Source organism: Dermacentor albipictus, chromosome 3 (genome assembly GCF_038994185.2).
Source record: "Dermacentor albipictus isolate Rhodes 1998 colony chromosome 3, USDA_Dalb.pri_finalv2, whole genome shotgun sequence".
NCBI classification, from domain to species: domain Eukaryota; kingdom Metazoa; phylum Arthropoda; class Arachnida; order Ixodida; family Ixodidae; genus Dermacentor; species Dermacentor albipictus.
Genome location: NC_091823.1, coordinates 22449330 through 22468863, shown reverse-complemented (window position 1 = coordinate 22468863; position 19534 = coordinate 22449330). Strand labels below are relative to the sequence as shown.

General features: G+C 45.7%; 1 protein-coding gene across 1 annotated transcript in view; it reads left to right on the top strand.

The window, feature by feature from the left end:
• The window catches only part of LOC135903914 (anoctamin-7-like), an 89830-nt gene that overhangs the window by 18413 nt on the left and 51883 nt on the right, over positions 1–19534 (top strand). The window contains exons 3-8 of the mRNA XM_070534901.1: positions 2074–2158; positions 5946–6046; positions 8540–8615; positions 9933–10326; positions 13264–13317; positions 14256–14350. Coding sequence (XP_070391002.1) covers positions 2074–2158; positions 5946–6046; positions 8540–8615; positions 9933–10326; positions 13264–13317; positions 14256–14350 — 805 coding nt within the window. The remainder of the gene's footprint in view (positions 1–2073; positions 2159–5945; positions 6047–8539; positions 8616–9932; positions 10327–13263; positions 13318–14255; positions 14351–19534) is intronic.

The following is a 19534-nucleotide window of genomic DNA, read 5'->3' as shown; positions in this document are numbered from 1 at the left end:
GATGGACGGGCGAACGGACAGTTTTCTCGTTGTGTAAGCAAAGAAATGCTTACGCATTTGATAAAACGACTTCACAAAAGGTAGTGCGCATGGAAGAATTCTGGGCGTAAAACCATCGGGGGATTCGAAATTCCTCTGGAAAGCGTGCTTTACCGTTAAGTAACGGTGACATAAGGTAAAGACAACGTTCTGCTCGAGGCATTCGTCTAACGCAGATCAACAACGCGCAACTATCGAGCTGCTCAAGCCAGAATAGTTAAATAGTTGTCATTTAAAGATATCTCAATATATTTATTTTATGCAACTACATTTGCAAACAAAAACCCCAGGATAACTATTCATATGCTGAATTTCCCACGTAAAAGACCCGCATAAACTAAAACTCTTCTGTAGGGGCCAGAGTTAATAAAAGTACGCGGGGACAGGTTCGAAGCCTTTTCCCGGCCACATTGTATTTGTTCGTGGAGACGTGAATACAATACCTTACGCATGCGGAACATGCCAGAACTGAGGAACGTGAGGAATGAACTGTTATGCATGATGAAACATGAGAGGTAAAAACTTCACAAAGACTAGCAAACGGGAACAAAGAGAAAATAATTTCCTTTTTTTTTCAGCATCCCATACCTTCGGATCTGGCGATTTGCTGCGAAATGTCACTTTTGATTTTAACATATGTAATCGGCGCGACCCACTTGGTAGTGATCTGCTACAAAAGTGAGTAATATACTCAATGAAATGAACGTTAAGAAGGAAACCCGAGGGGGCACGGTTGTTGTTTTTCCCAACCATATGAAGACAACAGAGAATTATGCTAAGGAAGGCATATAGGAAATTGCTCGGTGCTTTTATTGAAATGTAACAAGGTTAAGGGAAAGGGAAATGAAAGTGGACGAATAGACAACTTGCCGTCGGTGGAATTCAACCCCACATCTTGGTATACGCGGGTGATGCTTTACCAATTGATCCACGGAGATGGCTGTTTTAACGTCCAAATACTTTTGTTAGCTATGTATGTGTACAAGATCTTACTCTGGTAATGTTAGCCAGCGCTACTCATCTCCATGGCGGCGGATGTGGCACATCATTAATTATCTTCATATGGCTATGCTCAATGAAAGTGTTTTGCAATGGCTTAGCGCCGCCTATGCGTTCTTCCTCAAGTGCACAGAGAGCGACGTTGTGGAATCATAGGAAATGCGGATACACACGCAAAATGTACGCTAACCACGCCGCACGAAGTTATCGACGATTAGTTGCTGTATCCATACATTCTTAACATCTCAAAGCAACACAGGGTCTCAAAGCTCTAAAAAATGCCATAGTGAAGGATTCCGAAATAATCTTAACAACCTTGCGGTCCTTTAGCGAGAAGCTAAATCTAAGCAAATACGCGTTTCTGCAATCTGCCCCCATCAAAAAAAAAAAACAGTCGCAGCTAGGATATCGATTTTTAAGAATGTCACGCTCAACCAGGCTTTCTGACCCATGTACGCTTTCATAGCTTTTCGAACCGACACTCACACAATTTGAGCGTTTAGTGGGACAGTTTCCCTTGAGGGCAATTTTCTTCTCATGCCAGACTTGCTTGACTGCAATGTCGCGCACTGGTTACATAACGAGACAGTCGACCTGTGCGCTGATACGGCGGATGTGATTTTCACTTGTCGATGCTAACAATCTGCGTATAGCACCGTAATAGGCCAGGGGCCAAATTTACAAATTCTTCGTTCGTAAGGACTATCAGCCGTTGGTCGGCCGTCTTCGCTAGTGACATGTTCAACACCCTGATTGGCTGACATTTGCGCTTACTAACAATTCTAGCGCAGGTACTGTTTGTGAATATACGGGCCGAAATTGGTCTCATGCAAATCTATATAGTTAGACGGCTAAGCAGACACGAGAAACATTTTTCTGTGCTCTTTTACTTACATACGCACTTTTCATTCGTTCATTTATTTCAGGAATCGGCTTGTATTTCTGTGGTTAGGACACGCGCTTAATGGTTACACCCTTTCCGTACCTACATAAAAGGGAAGGAAAATATGAACTCACGTTCGTTTTTCAACGCAGCTTCTCATCGAAGAAACCGAAGACGACGAAGAACAGCAATGGATACACGAGAAAGTAGCGGCGATGTTCGACATGGGTGTAAACTGTAAGTAGATGCAACGTTTCTTTTTACCTTACCGCCAAACAAATAAAACTAACCAAAACGATCACTTTGTTATGCCTAATCTTCAGAGTCGTGTACATCGTAGAAGGAAATAACAGCGCGTGTAGACGAGACAGAAGGGAGAAGGCAAGACGGATATCTTGAGGAATCTCCCATAGTGGGTATGAGCCGCCAACAGAGAGCAAAAAAAAACAAAAAAAACAACAGACAAATTGAATTGCCGACTAGCAACTCAAGGGCTTGGTTGCACTCGAGGGCTTTTATCGTGTATACCGCACACAAGGAAGGCACTTCATTCATCGGTGCACATTCGATCGCTCTGCTTGGTAGAGTTATGTATGAATTCTTGGCTCTACATTCACGTAATTGGCAGAATCAGTTTCTCTGATAGTCAATCACGTCGTAGTTTGTTGTCTTTACCTGCTTTTATTCTTCCGTTTTTAGATGTTTCCTTCGCATTCGCTGGAATGGAGCCATAACGCCTTTGAGTTGTTATACTGCCCCGTCCATGCCCATTGTTATTTTCTTCGAAGATGTGAAACCAGGGGCGCTATAACATAAGGCTATTACAAACTTTTTATTGCACTTCAGCAATCAGCCCTACACAATTGTTGTTTTTTTTCAGGCCACCCCAGTTCGCTTGTCTGTCATACGACGTCAGGAAAACCGCGAAAGCTCATCATCTGATATGACGTGTACACACTTATTATGCATGAGTAAATCAAACAAAAGAAAAATTATTTACGATTGTACACCTTTTTCATCATCAGCCCTCTGTAATAGGTCAATCTTTTCCGGGCTCAGTCCATTTCCTCTGTCTGTCACGCGACGTCACAAAACCGCGAAAGCTTATTGCGTCAAAGGGACGTGTACGCATTAAAAATGCATTTATATGCCGAAAAAAAGCTGCGTTTTAATCAGAATAGTCGGAGACTGCCCCGTTACGAAATGAACAGAACATGGCTGCCTGCTGGTCGCTCTGGCGCTGACAACTCGGAGCTGCTGGGGAGAATGGATATATTTGCTCAATGTAACTTTTCGTTCGTAGCAGCATAACGTTGTTGAGCCCTATCAGCACGTACCCAACATCGCTCTGCCAAATTTTCTTCGCTGACGATCCGTCTTAGGTGCATTTTTGCCCTTCGTTTCACGCCGCCGTGATGTTCTACCAGACACCGAAAGCTATGCCAGAAGAAGCAGGCCAATCGCAGACGCTGGCGATTGGCCTGCTCATGCGGTTAGCAACTTTCACTGCGCTAGCCCGGCCCCACTGAAACCCTCTCCCCTTCTGCGTGCTCCTTGCCTCTGGTCAGAAAATTAGATAAGAAAAATCTGTGAGGTAAGGCAATGCTATTCGCTTTGAAAGCAGACAAAAATGACTGCCTCTAAAGGAGGAGAGCGTTTCATTAGCCTATTCCACCAACGCTGCAAGTCACGGCCCGCTGCTTGCATCGGCGGTTACCTGAATTTGACGTTAGGAGAGCGGAATAAAAACAGATTTGAATAGGGACCCTATAACGTAAAACTATTCCAGTATGTTTTTATTCCAATTTTCTGACGTCAAATTTACGTAACCGCTGACGCAAGCATCGGGCGGTGACCCGCAGCGTTGCCTGAACAGTCCAATCAAACGCTCTCCTCGTTTGTAGGAGGTAACTTTTGTTTGCTTTCAAAACGAATAACATTGCCTAGATTGAGCGGTTTTTCTTATCTAATTGGCTGACAAGAGGCGAGGAGCACGCTCAAGTAGGGAGGGTTCGATGGGGCTGAGCCAGTGAACGGAATATAGATAACCAGATGGAGAGGGAGGTACCGGAGTCTGCGATTGGTCCGCTTTCTTTTACACAGCTTGCGGTGCCTTCTCTAAAATCGCGGCGGCGTGCAACGGACATTCAAAAATGCCGCTAAAACGGATCCTCAGCAAAGGAGAGTTGGCAGAGCGATACCGTTTACGTGCTCAAAGGGCTCGATAACGTTATACGGCCCCGCAAAAGGTTTTATTGTACGCAAATAAACCCATGCTCTCCGGCAGGTGCGAGTAGCCAGTGCTTGAGTGATCGGCGGCAGCCATCTTTTATTCCTTTCGGAACAGGGCAGTCTACGGCTATTCAGAAAAAAATCCTGTCTTGTTCTGCTATTAATACATCTTTAACGCATACACGTCACTTTGACGCAATGAGTTTTCGCTGTTCTGTGACGTCGAATCATAGACAGGTGAAGTGGGTGCCGCCTGAAGCCTTTTGACCAAAAGCAGAGGGTTAATAGCGAAAAGGCGTCGAATCAGAAATAATTATTTTTCTTTTGCTCGGTCGAACCATACATAATCAGTGCGTACACGTGAGGTCATGTTGGGAGCTATCGCGGTTTTCGTGACGTCACATGACATACAGGCGAAATGGCGTGGTCCAAAAAAGTTTTTGAACAATCGCGGAGGGCTGATTGCCGAATTGGAATAGAAAAGTTTGAAATAGCTTTACGTTATAGCACCCTAGTTTTACGTTATCGGGTCCCACCTAAGGACAATTGGTATCATGTATGTCATCCTAAGAAGTAAACAAGAGTATTTCGTATTTTTCTTTCGCATCGGCTATTTGCGGATAGCTTTATTGAGAATGAACATCGAAGGTGGTGAATTGCTTTATAGTGTTTTTTATATTTCTGACCAGTCTCAGCCTGTGTTAAAACACGACAAGAGTACAACTAGTTGGTTGCAGGATAATTGTTTGCAATATTGGCAGTGTTACGAATAGATTAATCTAAGTTTCGCTTCACCACACGATATTTTCTTGTAAGGCATGATTTATTAGAACATAAAGTATGATAATACTACTGTTACGCACGTCAAATTGAATCTACTGCATGAATAATACTCCATGCGAGTCATTTCACCGGGAAAACAGGGTGAAAATCGAAGCCACCAGCTAGCGATGACAGTTAGCTCGAAAGTTCCCATGAATACTGACACATTACATTGTCCTACGTCTGTCGCTTACGCTTAGGGCTCGGATTTGATTCCGGCATTTTCTTCACAGTTGCGCTCGTCTCAGTGTATAAGCGTTCGTATAAGCGGAGCCAGTCGTCAAGATCAGGACTGCCGACTCCGTTGAAAACACCAGGATCCCGAGGGGGGGGGGGGGGGGGGGGAACGGCGATGTAGGTAAGGGCTGCAGGCGGAGACGGTTGTGTAGATGAAGTGCTGCCAGCAGGAGCCGAAGTTGCACTGTCGCCGTTGCGACCGCTGCGAAGCTCCATGACGGGTACGGGGAACGTCCACCTCCACCAAATTAATGTTACGTGTAGCTGTAGCCCAATGCTATCTACATTTATTCAGAGGAAGCTAATGGAAGGCCACAATGGCGACGCTATATCAAGCGGGTCCACGTCATCTTCCTCCTCTTCAGTGCAGCCACACTGTGGTGGCTGTTTTGTAGCAGTATGAAAGCATCACAAGTAAATTTGCTAAGGCTCTTGGTGTTTTCTAAAGCATGTCATTTAGCTGAAGCTGTATTCTATGACCGTTCTTTTTCCGTTTACGGAATCTTGATAAGAATGCACTCAAGATTTTGATGCCTTATAGGCGCAGCTTTACTAAATGCAAAATTAAGTTAGGCATTGTTCTGCTCAGACTGCTCTAGTTATACATGTTCCTTCATTAATATCGACTATCGAAGCCGCTTTCCTAGCTTCGTGTATAGTTCAATTTTATTCGCTGCAGTGGCTGTTGCTACATAGTAAGACCTGTGTTTTTCTTTTTCTTTTTGTATCCCAGCACGGACACTCAGCGCCCCATTCCAATGCCGGTGCAAAGACTGGTTTTTCGCTGGAAAAGAGCAATCGACCTACTTCCGATCATCCGTGCGCTGCCTTTTGGTAAGCGACACAACGCGCTCGCTGACGCTGCTATCAGCTTTTATACGAATGCACAAATCTTTGAGAGAAGTACCTGTATCTTCAAAAGCGTTAAGACTTGGTCCGCGTAAAAGGGAAGCCTTATGTTTTACTAGCACATTTCTACTGAGTATTATATTGAAGATAGGTCAAAAGTGCGTGGCTTTCTCACTTTGATCTATTATTCTCGTATAAAAAAACTGGGATGAGGCAACGTTCTTTTTTTTTTGCCTTTAGGTAATTATGAACTCTATTTTATTGCTTGTGTTCTCAATACAAGTAACAGCATCGCACGCTGACGAGGAAACAAGGGAAGCCAACGAAACACAGTTTTGGTCACAGTTCCACATGTGCGCACCATGCATAATTCCACACCTCAAGTTCCTAATGATGACCTGCCGTTTGACAAAACTGAACCTAAGAATCTTTTCATCCGGGAATTTGTGTTCCTAGCGAAGCTTCGTAATTCGGGAAGGAAGGGAAGTAAAATGTTAATGGTATGAGGTAACAAGTGTGCACCTGTAAGGACAAAGCTCGCATATGTTTTCTTTTCTTTCTGAAATACTTTAACATTTTAGAGTAATGGGGCGTTACATCGCGTCTGCCGTGTTGCTGTGCCACACAAGGATTCCCCCGAACGCATGTAGGTATTTGTAGATGCAGTAGGTGTTGTAGCTGTCGTAGGTGTTGTAACTGTTGTAGGTGTTGTAAAAATGTTTGCACAGAAGCTTTTAGGTTAATTAAGTTATCCAGACACTCTTGTAGGAAATAACCTGAATTGAATGTATTTCATAAGTTATTCCTTAGCAGCCGATACATCTTAGTTAATTAGGCATTTCCTTTGGCCATAGAACGGGAAGGGGGGGGAGGAGATAGACACTTTGCCTGTTTATATGGGGACACCGAGGCCGACGTTGTTTGTACAGAAGCCTTAAGGCGAAACAATTTATCGAGGCAGTTTTATAGAAAATAAACTAAATTGAATTTCTTGCACAATTTATTCCTTAGCAGCCGATACGTCGTATTATTTGTTTCCTGCGGCCACAGAACGTAAAGAAGAAGAACACGTTGCCACTGTACATGGCAATACCGATGCTGGAGGGACAACTCGTTCTGACAACTCGTTTTCACACTCTGGTCGATTACCCAGTTATTGACCTTGGCGTGTCTTCAGCAGAAACGACAGGCTGCTATGAATTTAGTCAGTGAATTCCCGCAGCGATTTGGCGCCGGTTCCCCGCAACCGTGCGAATTATATATAGCGTGCCTGTCACGCGAAACTAATGTGACAATATAGAAGCGCCTGAGCCGTGCCACCCAACAATGAATTTTCTCGCATAAACGAATATCGGAATTCAGAGCTCGCGCAAACAGGGCTTGTTGGCTACCACCGGTTCACCGCCCTCATCCAGCAGAGAGTATACCACCTATGCTTATGCCACGTGTCAAGACAACATCCCCTAAATAAACGAAAAGGAACACCTAAATGCTTTCGGCTACATAGTAACGACAATGGGTCGAACCGATCGACCGGCCTTGCGAGCTACCTGGAAACCAAAGGGGCCCCACGCAGTGGCGCGCTAACAACCGGCACCGAAGCGGTACACTGGCACCGAAGCGCATTTCACGACGTCACCGTATGACGACTGAATGACGCGCAAACACACCGCTTTCCATACAGGAGAGAGGCGGGCCTCCGAATAGGCCTTGTGTACTGCGGGAAATGCTGCTCGATCCTTTTTATAGAATCAGCCTAAGCGCACGCAGGGTGCCTACTGCGCACCCCGCTTCCACGCCACTCATTGTTCCGCGTTCGTTGATGCAATCGGTGCATAAAAATAGCTCCTAAACTGGGCAGCGCGTCATTTATATTTTTCGTTCCCTCACTTGCACTTATCTTCTTTCCCTGCGCTTGGCAGTGCACCTGGCGCGATCACATTTTTTTATGCTTCTCTACCTTGAAAGAAAAGAGTCAAGAATGCTATGCTGATTTGATTGTTGATATCGCAAGCTTCGTTGTAAATGAAAGAGCGAGCGATGGTTGCGCGCTGGCGTTTACCGCTCCCAGATTCGTCTATTAATTCAGCAGCCCTGAGCAGGGGCTCAGTAGACGCGACTAAATGAACGCAACACGCTGCTGCATAATGTCGCAGCTCCGACTCCCACTTGTGGTCGCAAAACTGCGATTGTGTCAATGTTTTGGTGCATGTTCAAGAACTTTAACGGGACAAAACGACATCATAACCACTATATGAAGTCCCCCACAGCACGGGCATCGCTTTGCTTTTATGTGTTAAACCCAACCAGTCAGGCACTCAGGTAAGCTAACCCGCTTTTTAAATTATGCAGAGCGCTCTCTGTCAACGACAACTGGCTCCATAGCGAGCATTTATTTAACCGCTTCACTATAGCATCGCTTCACAAAGACTCGAACATGTGCGTTGGATCTGCACGTTTCTTCTTTTTTTTTTTCAGACTCACCACGTACTTACGAACATCGACATTGCCAAAGACGAAACTTCGAATCCTGCAGAGTTCCACAAAAAGAAAGGTAACTCTTGCCCTTTCGGCTGGCCAAACAGCTCTGCCAGCATGCCGGGAGGCACCCACAGTGAGGGAACGGGACGAACGCGACATGAACGAAAACAACCCAGTCCGCTGAGCAGCGTTACTATATTGACACCTCATGTTATTTTAGTCACTGTTGTCACAACTTTTAGGGAGCCATATTGTCTCCTTACACCGACTGCTGCTTGTATATTCCGCTGAACTTTTTAGTTCTTTAGAAATGGCACCATTCGACCGAGATTTCGCAAATATGTTATTAAGTTATCTCATAGTTATCTACGGTATAAACAGAAGAAATTTCTTCCCTTAAGAACTAAATGCGGGAGTAAAGCGATTCCTTTGAGAACGTATTACCGTCTGTTTGCAGACCAAAAAACTTTTCACACTATCTATAATGGCTTCACCGCAGCACATTTGTGTAATGCAATGAAGCATACGCAATCTATCACGTATGCTGCATTGAATGGCGGACGTGAGTGAGTGTACACAACTTGTCATTACTTAGCAATATTTGGTGGCGTCTCTAGCAAACAAAAGGGGCAACGGGTACACTAAATCTGGGACCGGGACTGGACCGTGGGTTGGCAGCTCCCGAAGCAGGACGCGCCGGGGATGCATAACTGTAGTCCGTTATCGCATATATAACAAGGTTGACCACAATACATTACGTGAAGATTATTAACTCAGGTTCATCATTATTGAACGCATATGAGACCCTTGCCACGTTTGCCAGCACCGTGACAATTGTGGAAACGTTAATTTTTTTCCTTGCTTGCCAGTGTCACGCCTGTAAATTAAAATTTTCTTGAAAAATTGCGGGGAATATTTACTCATTGATTCGCGTAGACGTAGATTCGCGCCGAAGTACTCAACCGCAGATTCGAGTAACCTGCTCGAGTCTGCCGGTACAGTGACATAATTGAAGTGAATAAGGAAAACATTGCGCACCTAATGAGAAAAGAGAAATAATTATGTATAATTATTTCCATAATGTGTAGCCAGATTTCTTTTAAAATATTTGATATACACGTGAATGTAGCCCGAATCCACAAGGGAAACCCCTATACGCTTCTAGCAAAGAAGCTTCCCATTGAAGAGAAAATCGTCCTCGTCCTGGTGTAGAACGTGGGACGCCTTCTTGATCAGGCAAGTCACTCTCTCAACCGATTCAACCATGAGGGGCCCACACTTGTACCTACACTCACATCCTTTGTAGGTGCATGCTACATTCGGGCGGTTCGCGTACGTACAAACCGCGCCGTGTACAGTCGACAGCCGGAACCGTGCTCTTCGTTGGCAGGGCTCTCGTACCTGCTGATGAAGAACGTGTACCTGGACGCGTTCGTGGTCCACGAGCGGTCAACGCTGGAGCCCGTGTGGGTGCCGGGCGAGGCGCCGCCTGCTCGGCCGCAGCCCCTGTCCGCCCTCAAGGTGACCGACTCGGTGCACGTCCTCGACGACGATCGTTTCTCGCCCATGGCGCCGGCCGCCGCCGCCGCCGCATCCGGGGACACGCGCGCTGCACTGGACCACCAGTGGCGCAAGCTGATGGGCGGCCAGCCACTGGACAGCATCCGGGACTATTTCGGAGAGAAGATCTCCTTCTACTTCGCGTGGGTGGGCACCTTCATCGCTTCCCTGGTCGTCCCCGCCGTCATCGGCCTCGGCGTCTTCTTCTTTGGCATCATCGAGAAGTGAGTCGTCTCGCGGGCTTGGAGTGCGCCACAAGGCGAAGCGGGGCAACACTTGAGGGCTGCCAGCGAGTTTGCGCGGAAACCTTTATGAAGGCACGCAATTTTTCACGTTTAGAGGTGATAGCGGTGCTGTTAGTTTAAACAGAAGGTAGTAGTCGCACTGCTTTTGAGTCGGGCTTGGAGGTTGCATCCGTTGAAGTAAATATTACGGTAGGTAATTTATAGGTAAACGCAACGGGCACGCATCACATTATAACGTGCGTGACATGGCACGCAGTGCCATAACTACCGATAAACTGTTGTTCTAAATCATCTAACTTTCGGACGATGCTAAACAAAAATAATCTAAATGTTCAAACCAGCACGGCTGAAACAAGTTTTTACGCAGCTAGAAAACTGTTGCCTTTAAATGTGAAAAGTTGCTCAGTTTAAAATGCCAGCATGATAACAGTTTACAAGTGGGAGGCGCAATGCGTGGTTTGCTAGGCTTAGAAATAAATTAGCACCCAAAATACCACAGGAATTTTTTTTTTATCATAAAGTAAAGCACATTGTCACGTCTTTTAAAATATTGGAGGAACAAACGTGCCAGCTTGATCGCTTCAATCCAGGCACGTGCCCAAGTGGGGGTCCGGGGGGGCCCGGGGGGGCCCGGGTGGCCCCCCCCCCTGAAGTTAAGTGCATACCCTCACCCCCCCCCCCCCCTCCTCTGCCTACAGCACCACTCTTTACACACGTTCCTGAAGCGCCTCCAAATCAAGCTTGAGACTTGACAGCTATTCGGCGCTCAGCATTTTGCTGCATCTTTCACTTCTTTTGGATGGCGGTAGTTATCGGCATCTTCTGGGATGTGAAGGCCAGTTTTCTCATTGATTTGGTGCCCGCGCGATTAACTCGAGATGCGTTCAGTTGTCACCATCTATTGCAACGGTCACACGCATCGCTGTTCTTGGGTAATTCAACGTTCTTTGTTTAGACTCATCCAGGGACAAGGAAAGGGATTCAGTTCGTTGTAAGCTGGTCCTCATGCTCTTGGAACAATTTGCGGCTGGAGAAAATGCCAGCTGCCTTTAACTTTTGCTTTTGCCTCATCACTTCCTCGAGTGACGACTCAGCGCAATGCTGGCAGATCCTCGGAACCATGATATGGGTTAGAAAGGAGGAAAATAAGATCATGGGAAACAGCGTCCGTCATCAAGCCCTGCATCAACCGCTAAACCCATGAGCAATATTAATGTAACCCGTTACCTCGTCTGGTTTTTCCCTAATTGTAGAGCACTTCTCGCACAAATTGGCAACTGGATACAAGAGTCGCAAGAAGTTAAGAAATTACGCGATCTACTAAGGGAGAGAGCCGAGGCAACAGCCGAACAGGAATTAAAAGCGAAAATTAAGAAATTTAACCGTTGTTTGTGAAAACATTTATGGATCAACATCTTTTAATTTAAAAAGGTAAGTACAGAAAACGCCGCCGGAAGTGGAGAACGATTCTGTATGTTTTGAATGACTCTTCTACAGTTATCATTCGAGCCACCTGACGTAGCCACTCCTCTGCTGTGCTTATGTGGGTTATTTTCTAACCTACCGCGGTGGGCGCAGTACGTTCAGAACCGTAGCGTCCGGCACTCTACGCAGCTATACGGGACCGGCGGCAACGCATCATTACGCAACTTCCTAAATCACAATGCGAGTCAGTTTTGGCACTTGGTAGAGCACTAAAAGATGGATTCAAAAGAACTGTGATTGTTGCGTAAAAACATATTTCTATACATTTCTTCCAGAGCTAATTCAAAAGACACTACTAGAAATCTTTATTTCAGGCTTTCGCTTGTTTACTTGTTCTTGGCAGTGTTCTTCCTGCGCTTCTTTCCTGTGCGAGTCCATTTGATGTGGTTCCTTGTTTGTCAAGTAAAGGAGTGGTGCATCTCACAGGCGTAACTGTGAGATACACCTTATTTCATTTCTTTTTTGCAGGTTTGCGCGTCTTTATGGCGAACGGTAGGCATTATTCATGTTTGTACTAGTAAAGCTTCCCCCTCACCCCCACCCCCGCCCCTCATTTTCATAGAAATGTTACCTTGGGTTGGGCACCCACCGAAAAAAAAAAATCCTGGGTACGTGCCTGCTTCAATCTATTTGCACTTGATGGTATACTTCTCACTTCATTCGGTGCCCGAGTGCGAACAAATTTGCGAACGTTAAACACATAACTCCGAATGCGGAAGTACGCAACCCTGGAGGCTTTCATATGTGCGCGAGAGTGCTTATTTTTTTAATATGTCATCCCCTCCTGTCTCTCTCTTCCTCGTCCCGTTTGTTTTCTAATCACTTACTCCAGAACAGCAGGATTTTCTATGCAACTTATACATCCTTCTTATCGTGAATGTTTCTTTTTCTCTATTAGAAGCCTATTGCGGACTTTCATTTAAGGCCTTGTTATCCTGATTAACTTCTGCAAAGAGCACTTGTTTAGTGTTTTCGAATGACATATTGAGCCGTTTTAACGTTTGTTTGTACGCTTCCTTCCTTTCTTTCTTTCTTTCTTTCTTTCTTTCTTTCTTTCTTTCTTTCTTTCTTTCTTTCTTTCTTTCTTTCTTTCTTTCTTTCTTTCTTTCTTTCTTTCTTTCTTTCTTTCAAATGCATCCTCTTGGAGCTTGTGTCATGTACTTCACATTCATGTGCTTGAAAGAAAACTGTGCAACATACTGCATACAGTATTGAGCCCACATTTATTCTATATTCGCCATTTAAGCTTTCCGTCTTGGTGAATGTATTGTGGTATAGCATTTAGGTTGCTCCTTCAGCAGGCGCTCGAATTGCGCAACTCCTTTTAATGCGTCAAATTTATAAACCTGTATTCGTCCTCCAGTTTGTGCGCAAAAGCCCACCTTCGTATAAACCTGATATTACTAATATTGGCGTTTGTTATACTTGCAGAGTGACGAGTGACAAGGACGTCCTTAAAAACGACAGCAGCACCGTAAATTACACGTGAGTAATCAATGACAACACTTTCTTTATCGTATCTATCTATCTCTTTTTTTATTTGCGGTATATTACACGTGGAAATGCTTCTTTCTTATTAGATTTCTTTTTCCGACTGGCAGTACCGCGAAACTCGAACACTGTCTCTATTCATGGCAAATGAGCAACAGCGCACTGGAAACGAGGACAAAGGAAGACGTAGGCACAACACCAGTACTTGTGCTGTGTTCACGTCTTCATTCGTCCTCGTTTTCAGTGCACTATTGCTTATTTGCCATGAATAAATACCAACTCGTCCAGTTTTATATCCTCTTCACTCTCTCTAGCTGAGTCGGATGCGTATGATGCGATGAAATTCCTCACACGAAAATTATGATTTGAAACGTTGTTAAAAGATGCTCCATGCGTAACACCACTTCTTCGTAGTATGTATCTGCATTTATTCCATTGAACAATCTGCATGCATTATAACAAGGAACACTTTGGAGAATTAAACTAGTTGGATGGAATTCAGTAGTCGATCCATGATTGCGTGTGAGACACTGCTGCATCGCTATTGCTAAGCCGACATATGCCTCAGACTCCTCTCTTCCAATGATTATATCTATATTTTTTTTCTGAAAAAGAAATAAATTTCGAAGAACAGAGTGAGAGCTCAGTTGCCTGGTTTTTGAAAATCGAAGTACATTGGAAACTGAACAGAAGTACCGGTCGTTTTGACACTCGGGTATTTTCGCAAGAAATACAGGGTACAAGAATGTCTGATTCGCCACCGCCATTAATCGCACTCAGCTACGGTAACTCGAGCAGCATAGACCATCGACGCACAAGTGGCGAGTCGTGTAGACGCAGGCCAGTTCCACGGAAGAGAGAGAGGGGAACTAAAGCTGCCGGCATGTCACGCGGTCAATGCGCCGACGCTCATTCCGTGATTTCGCTCGCAGTGACGTGAACGCCATCATCTACACCGTGGACGTCATCAAGGCTGCCGGTGACACCTTCCTCACACCCTTCTTCGCTTTCACGGTCTGCCTGTGGGGTGAGTGGCTAGCACGGCTTTGTGTTCCCTTCCTCTCGCCCTCTCTCTTTCCTCAATTCCGCCGTGTGTCGAGTCCATTACCGGAGGTGCTCATCGACCGATCTTCTCGACGATTTGTTGCATGCAAGGCCACGGAAAATGGCCAAGTCGCACCGGTCGTTGAAGTGACGCTGCGCTGGTTCTCTCGCCAGCACGTTCGCCGTGAAAGCGAGATGTTAGTTTACGGTACGCCCAGCGTGTGAAAAATATCGCGGTTCCGGCCCGGATTATTGCTAGGCAAGAGTGAAGGGCCCCGGTAAAACTGTAGCTGTCCTTTCGGACTGCTTGATGACATTCACGTAGAAAGTGAATAACCTGTTTTGTATTACTTACGCAGCCCGCTAGTGTTTGCGCTTCGGAGCGCAGGTCTGAGTAAACGACAGCTATAGACGAGTGCTCCCTGACTGTCACCGTAATTCGCACTGCACTGTTGCGAGCATCCGTAAGCACCTACTCGATAGCGCCGGGCAGCTGGCTAGAGCACCTGCCTTCTGAATATGCTCGCAGCGTCTAATACGCGCCTGTTCTGATGACCGAATATGCAGTTGCACGCCCTCAAATGCCGTCATTTCCCCAGGCGCGACAAGAAAGGGGACGTTGCTCCGCGACACCACATGTTCTAGCGACTCAATATTTTCGCCTAACAAAGCGATGCTGTCGAAGCCTTTCAGTCTAAACACACGACATGGCTGCGCGTGCGTGTTTCGTGGGACTACAAGGCGTAGGCAGCGCGCTTATGAGAAATCACAAGATAAGTATGCGCGCAGGAAAGAGCAATTAACCGCTCGTCCGAACATATACACGCGCGCTCATGAACACAAGCACAAACGCACAGACCGACACGTGCACTCACTTGCACGCAATGTCATGATTAACATCCGCGCTTCAGCTGTTCCCAGAGAAATAGTTTTTCTGGCGCTTGTGTCAATCTCTCCTTACAAAAATTACTGTAGACCATGAAACCGATTCAAGCTTTAGAGTATGAACCGCAGCTGCCTGCTAGTGCTGCGATAGCGTGTCTTTCCTCACTCAGGGCAATATTATCGCCTCCAAGAATCCAGTGACTCGTAATCAGTAACTTCTTTCGTTGTATGGGGGCGCTGATCACTGTAAGCGAAGGGCCCCTTTCGCACGCTGTAATTTTTTCCTCATCCACTCGACGATTCCGTTTATTTGGAGACATTGCGCAGACTAAGTGTACATAGCTTTCTACGTGAGAACACTAGAGTGCCCTCTGACCAAATAATGCTTTCACGCTTGAGAAGCGGCTTTCTTTTTACCCTTTTTTCACCGACGTAAAGTGAAGGCAATCTGCGATAAATAATAATACAAGCGTATTAAGTGCTTCTATTTTATTACAGCCCTTCTTATTCTTGCAGGCAAGTCTAATGTCAAAAAGGAACCTACCAGAGACCATCATTTCCGACCGAAACGGACGGAAACGGCTTACAAGAGCATGGTCGCTGTTATTAATCCATATTCGTAATCGATATTTCGTAGAATGGGACCGTGTCAAGGGGACCGTCAATCCTATTTGACACAGAAGCCATAAATAGGGCATAATAAGATCGAAGAGTGCCGCCGACACAGCATTGAAGGACGCAGATGTAAAAGCGATAGCGCGCAGCCTGCTCCTCGCACTGCTTCTGCTGAACGGAAGCAGGTGGCCCAGTAGTTATTCATTGCTCGTGAGTATCATACGCCAAGAAACAAGAGCGACATAACGCTTAGAGGAGAACTGGATACAAGGGAACGAGACACCATATACTTAGAAATTTCGAGATAGCAATATGGCGTCAGATACTATGATACAATATAAAGGATAAGCACAACGTGAACAAGGTGAAAGCCGGAGCCAATGTTTCGACAAGTGGTCGTTTTCAAGGTGACATATGCTTTCCTCCGATAGGTACAGTTCTAAAGAGGAGAGTGGGATAAGCCGGGGGGGGGGGGGGGGGGTGAGGCAACTAATGAGAGTGTGTTAGCGGCGAGGGTGTAGAATTTAATAGAAAGGTGTGCTATTCAACGTCGCTGGAGGAATGTGAGGTAGCGTCGTGTGTCAGTCGGTTGACGAGTCAACGTGGATCCCTTTTTTTTTCGTGGAAGGGGCCTGGACGACGACAAGGGGCGGGGAAGGGGGATATTTTTATCTGCTTTGTTAGAAGTCAGTGAACCCGCCGTGGTTGCTCAGTGGCTATGGTGTTGGGCTGCTGAGCACGAGGTCGCGGGATCGAATCCCGGCCACGGCGGCCGCATTTCGATGGGGGCGAAATGCGAAAACACCCGTGTGCTTAGATTTAGGTGCACGTTAAAGAACCCCAGGTGGTCAAAATTTCCGGAGTCCTCCACTACGGCGTGCCTCATAATCAGAAAGTGGTTTTGGCACGTAAAACCCCAAATATTATATAGAAGTCAGTGAACTATCGTGTCTCTGAAAGAGGGAATAAAAGTAGCGGAAAGAAATGGTACTCGTGGAAGAACAAAAAATGAATAAATATATAAGTAATAAAGCGAAAGAAAGGAAAGAAAGCTAAGCAACCCAATTAGAAATAAAAATAACTAGGTGCTGTTGTCTATATTTTGAAATCTATTATAGCAAATAGATTCCACAGCTTCCTCTGAAACATAGTTTGAAATATATTATAGCAAATAGATTCTACAGCTTCCTTTGAAACATTGACACTGCAACCTATTGGTTTCAATGTCTTGAACTTATCGCTGAGGTATGCTTCTCTGTATTTTCTGTCTCGCGCAGAACGGAAATTTGACTTTAGGATGTACAGCTTAATTTCATCAAAGTTATGACCTGGTTGGTTGAAATGCTCGGCGACGGCTTTGGGAAGCTATTTAGCTGTGTCTGCGCGATGTCCGTTAAAGCTGACATTCATTGATTGTCCCGTTTCGCCGATATATTGTTTCTTAAAGAAGGACCGTTCAAGCGTACAAATTACACCGGAACTAGTGCAAGTAAAGCTAGTTTTCACATCGTGTGTATGGCTATTTGCGGCGCTTTTAATTTTAAGGTCACCTTGAAGGTTCCTGGAGGTTTTGCATCGGGGGCGAGAACATGCTTTATTACGGGGGAACGATCTCGGCTGACTTTTGTGCGAACTAACATGTCTTTAAAGTTTCTATTGTGGCGACAGGTCGCCTTTGGTACCACCGGGAAGGCCTTCCTCAGACACTCGTTACGTTATAATATCGGGTGGTATTTTCGTAGGATGTTGTTTATGTTTGGGGGGCACCTGCACGTCAATCAGCGTAGTCTACTGTCTTGAATGTGCCACTTATAACAAACAATACATAGGTGGGACTGGACAACAAATCCATGCAAGACTCAACGGCCATCGCGCAGATACAAAACAGAATTTATCTAAAGCAGTAACCAGCCACTTCAATGAACATGGTCATATATTCGATAAAGTAAGGCTCTATATACTACAAACAAATTTCCGTTCCCCTCGTGAGAGAAAATATACAGAATCATGCCTCTTACACTTGTAGACACAAGTTTAAGCACCTACGCCCGACGGGGATCAATTTGGCACATGCAACTTAGAATCACTAAAAGCTGTAACTTGAACCAGAAATTCTCACATTATTAACAAACGCACAAAACACGTTATGGCGCCAGCTAACCTCGATTCGCAATCTCACCTATTCCTCCATTTCCGCTTCTTCCCTGCCTCCCCCCTAACACTCATATATCAAACGCACGACCCCTTTTCCCATGTACACCTGCCCCCTCCCGTTGTTTGTGCTGTCACCCTTCTATTTGTTCTTTCTTTTTTTTATTTCTTTTTTTACTCTATGCCTTTATTATTTTTTTAAAGGCCGGCACCGACACATGCTAAAGTCTCAGACGCCAGGATACCTTTTTTCGGCGCCTCGATCATACAGAGTCGCGCCACTTCTGCATGCTGCTGCGACGACGCCTACGCCGAGCTACTGAGGCTAACGTTCCTTGTAAGACCAAGCCTTCCAACTACTCTATCCATTGCCCCCAGACTGTGTGTCGCCATCATAACACGTTCAAAATTACCCGACACATTGCTGCTACGCTACAAAAGTCATTCTTTCAACTCGTCTTTTTGTTACTCGCACACCGACCGGCTCTTCTAAAACCACATACGCACGCCGCCTACGACACTTCCGGAGGCTCCCTAACCTCTCGCTTCCCCAGCACCCCACCGTCCGATGTGCTTCTCTTTCTCTATTTTCTTATTCTTTTATTTTTTTCTACCCCTTCCCACTCTCCTGCTCTTGTCCCCATGTCTGAGAAGAACCACGCCTAGAGTCGTCAAACGACATCGCTCATTTTCTTTTCAGTCTCCCTTTACAACCAGCCGTCACTGATAACGACCGTATAAGTGACGTCACTCCATTAACCTGTTAAAACTAACCTGACGAGAATGACGCGGCCACCTTTGAAGAAGAAAAAACGTTGGCCAGCGTTTCTGAGTCACCTTAGCCCTGTTTGTAGCGTACTTACTTGTCAGCGTATCAATAAAGCTGAGCTAAAATATAATTATGCGCCTAATACCAACACTCTATGAACACGGCAGTGCCGGTCGTACCATGGCTATTGAAGTCAGGATCGGAAAAGTTCATAATTCTGGTGAAATGGTTCGTGCGCATCGGTTTCACGTGGGCATACGGTAACTCCAGTGTCGTGGGTGTAGTGACGTATCCCTTTGACAGAGGTGGCAGGCTACGCATGCTGCTGGTACTCTCGCATGATCATTGTGTATATGAGAGTATTTCAGTTTTATTCCCTCTTCCTCCCTCCCAAGTACTGACCGAGCCCAATGCTGCTTAGCTTGCGGCCGCCGAGGAAGCCTCCCGAGTCCAAGGACTCGTGGCTGTCACCTAGGTTGGGGTGCTTATGGCCCCACCCCGCCCAAATCGCCGGGCATTTACAATAAAGTTTTCACTCACTCACTCCATCTTCCTGTTTTTTTCTTCGTCCCAATTCGTTCTCTCCTTTACCCGAGCACGCTCTTTACGGATTATATTAGTACGGCCTTTTAGAATATTTTTTGCATGCTAACTTATCCCTTTACAGAACACCCATCACTTTTCTAACAATATAAACAAGGACAAATGACTGGTTCAGTTGATCATTTGGGTTTAGTGCGTGGGTTT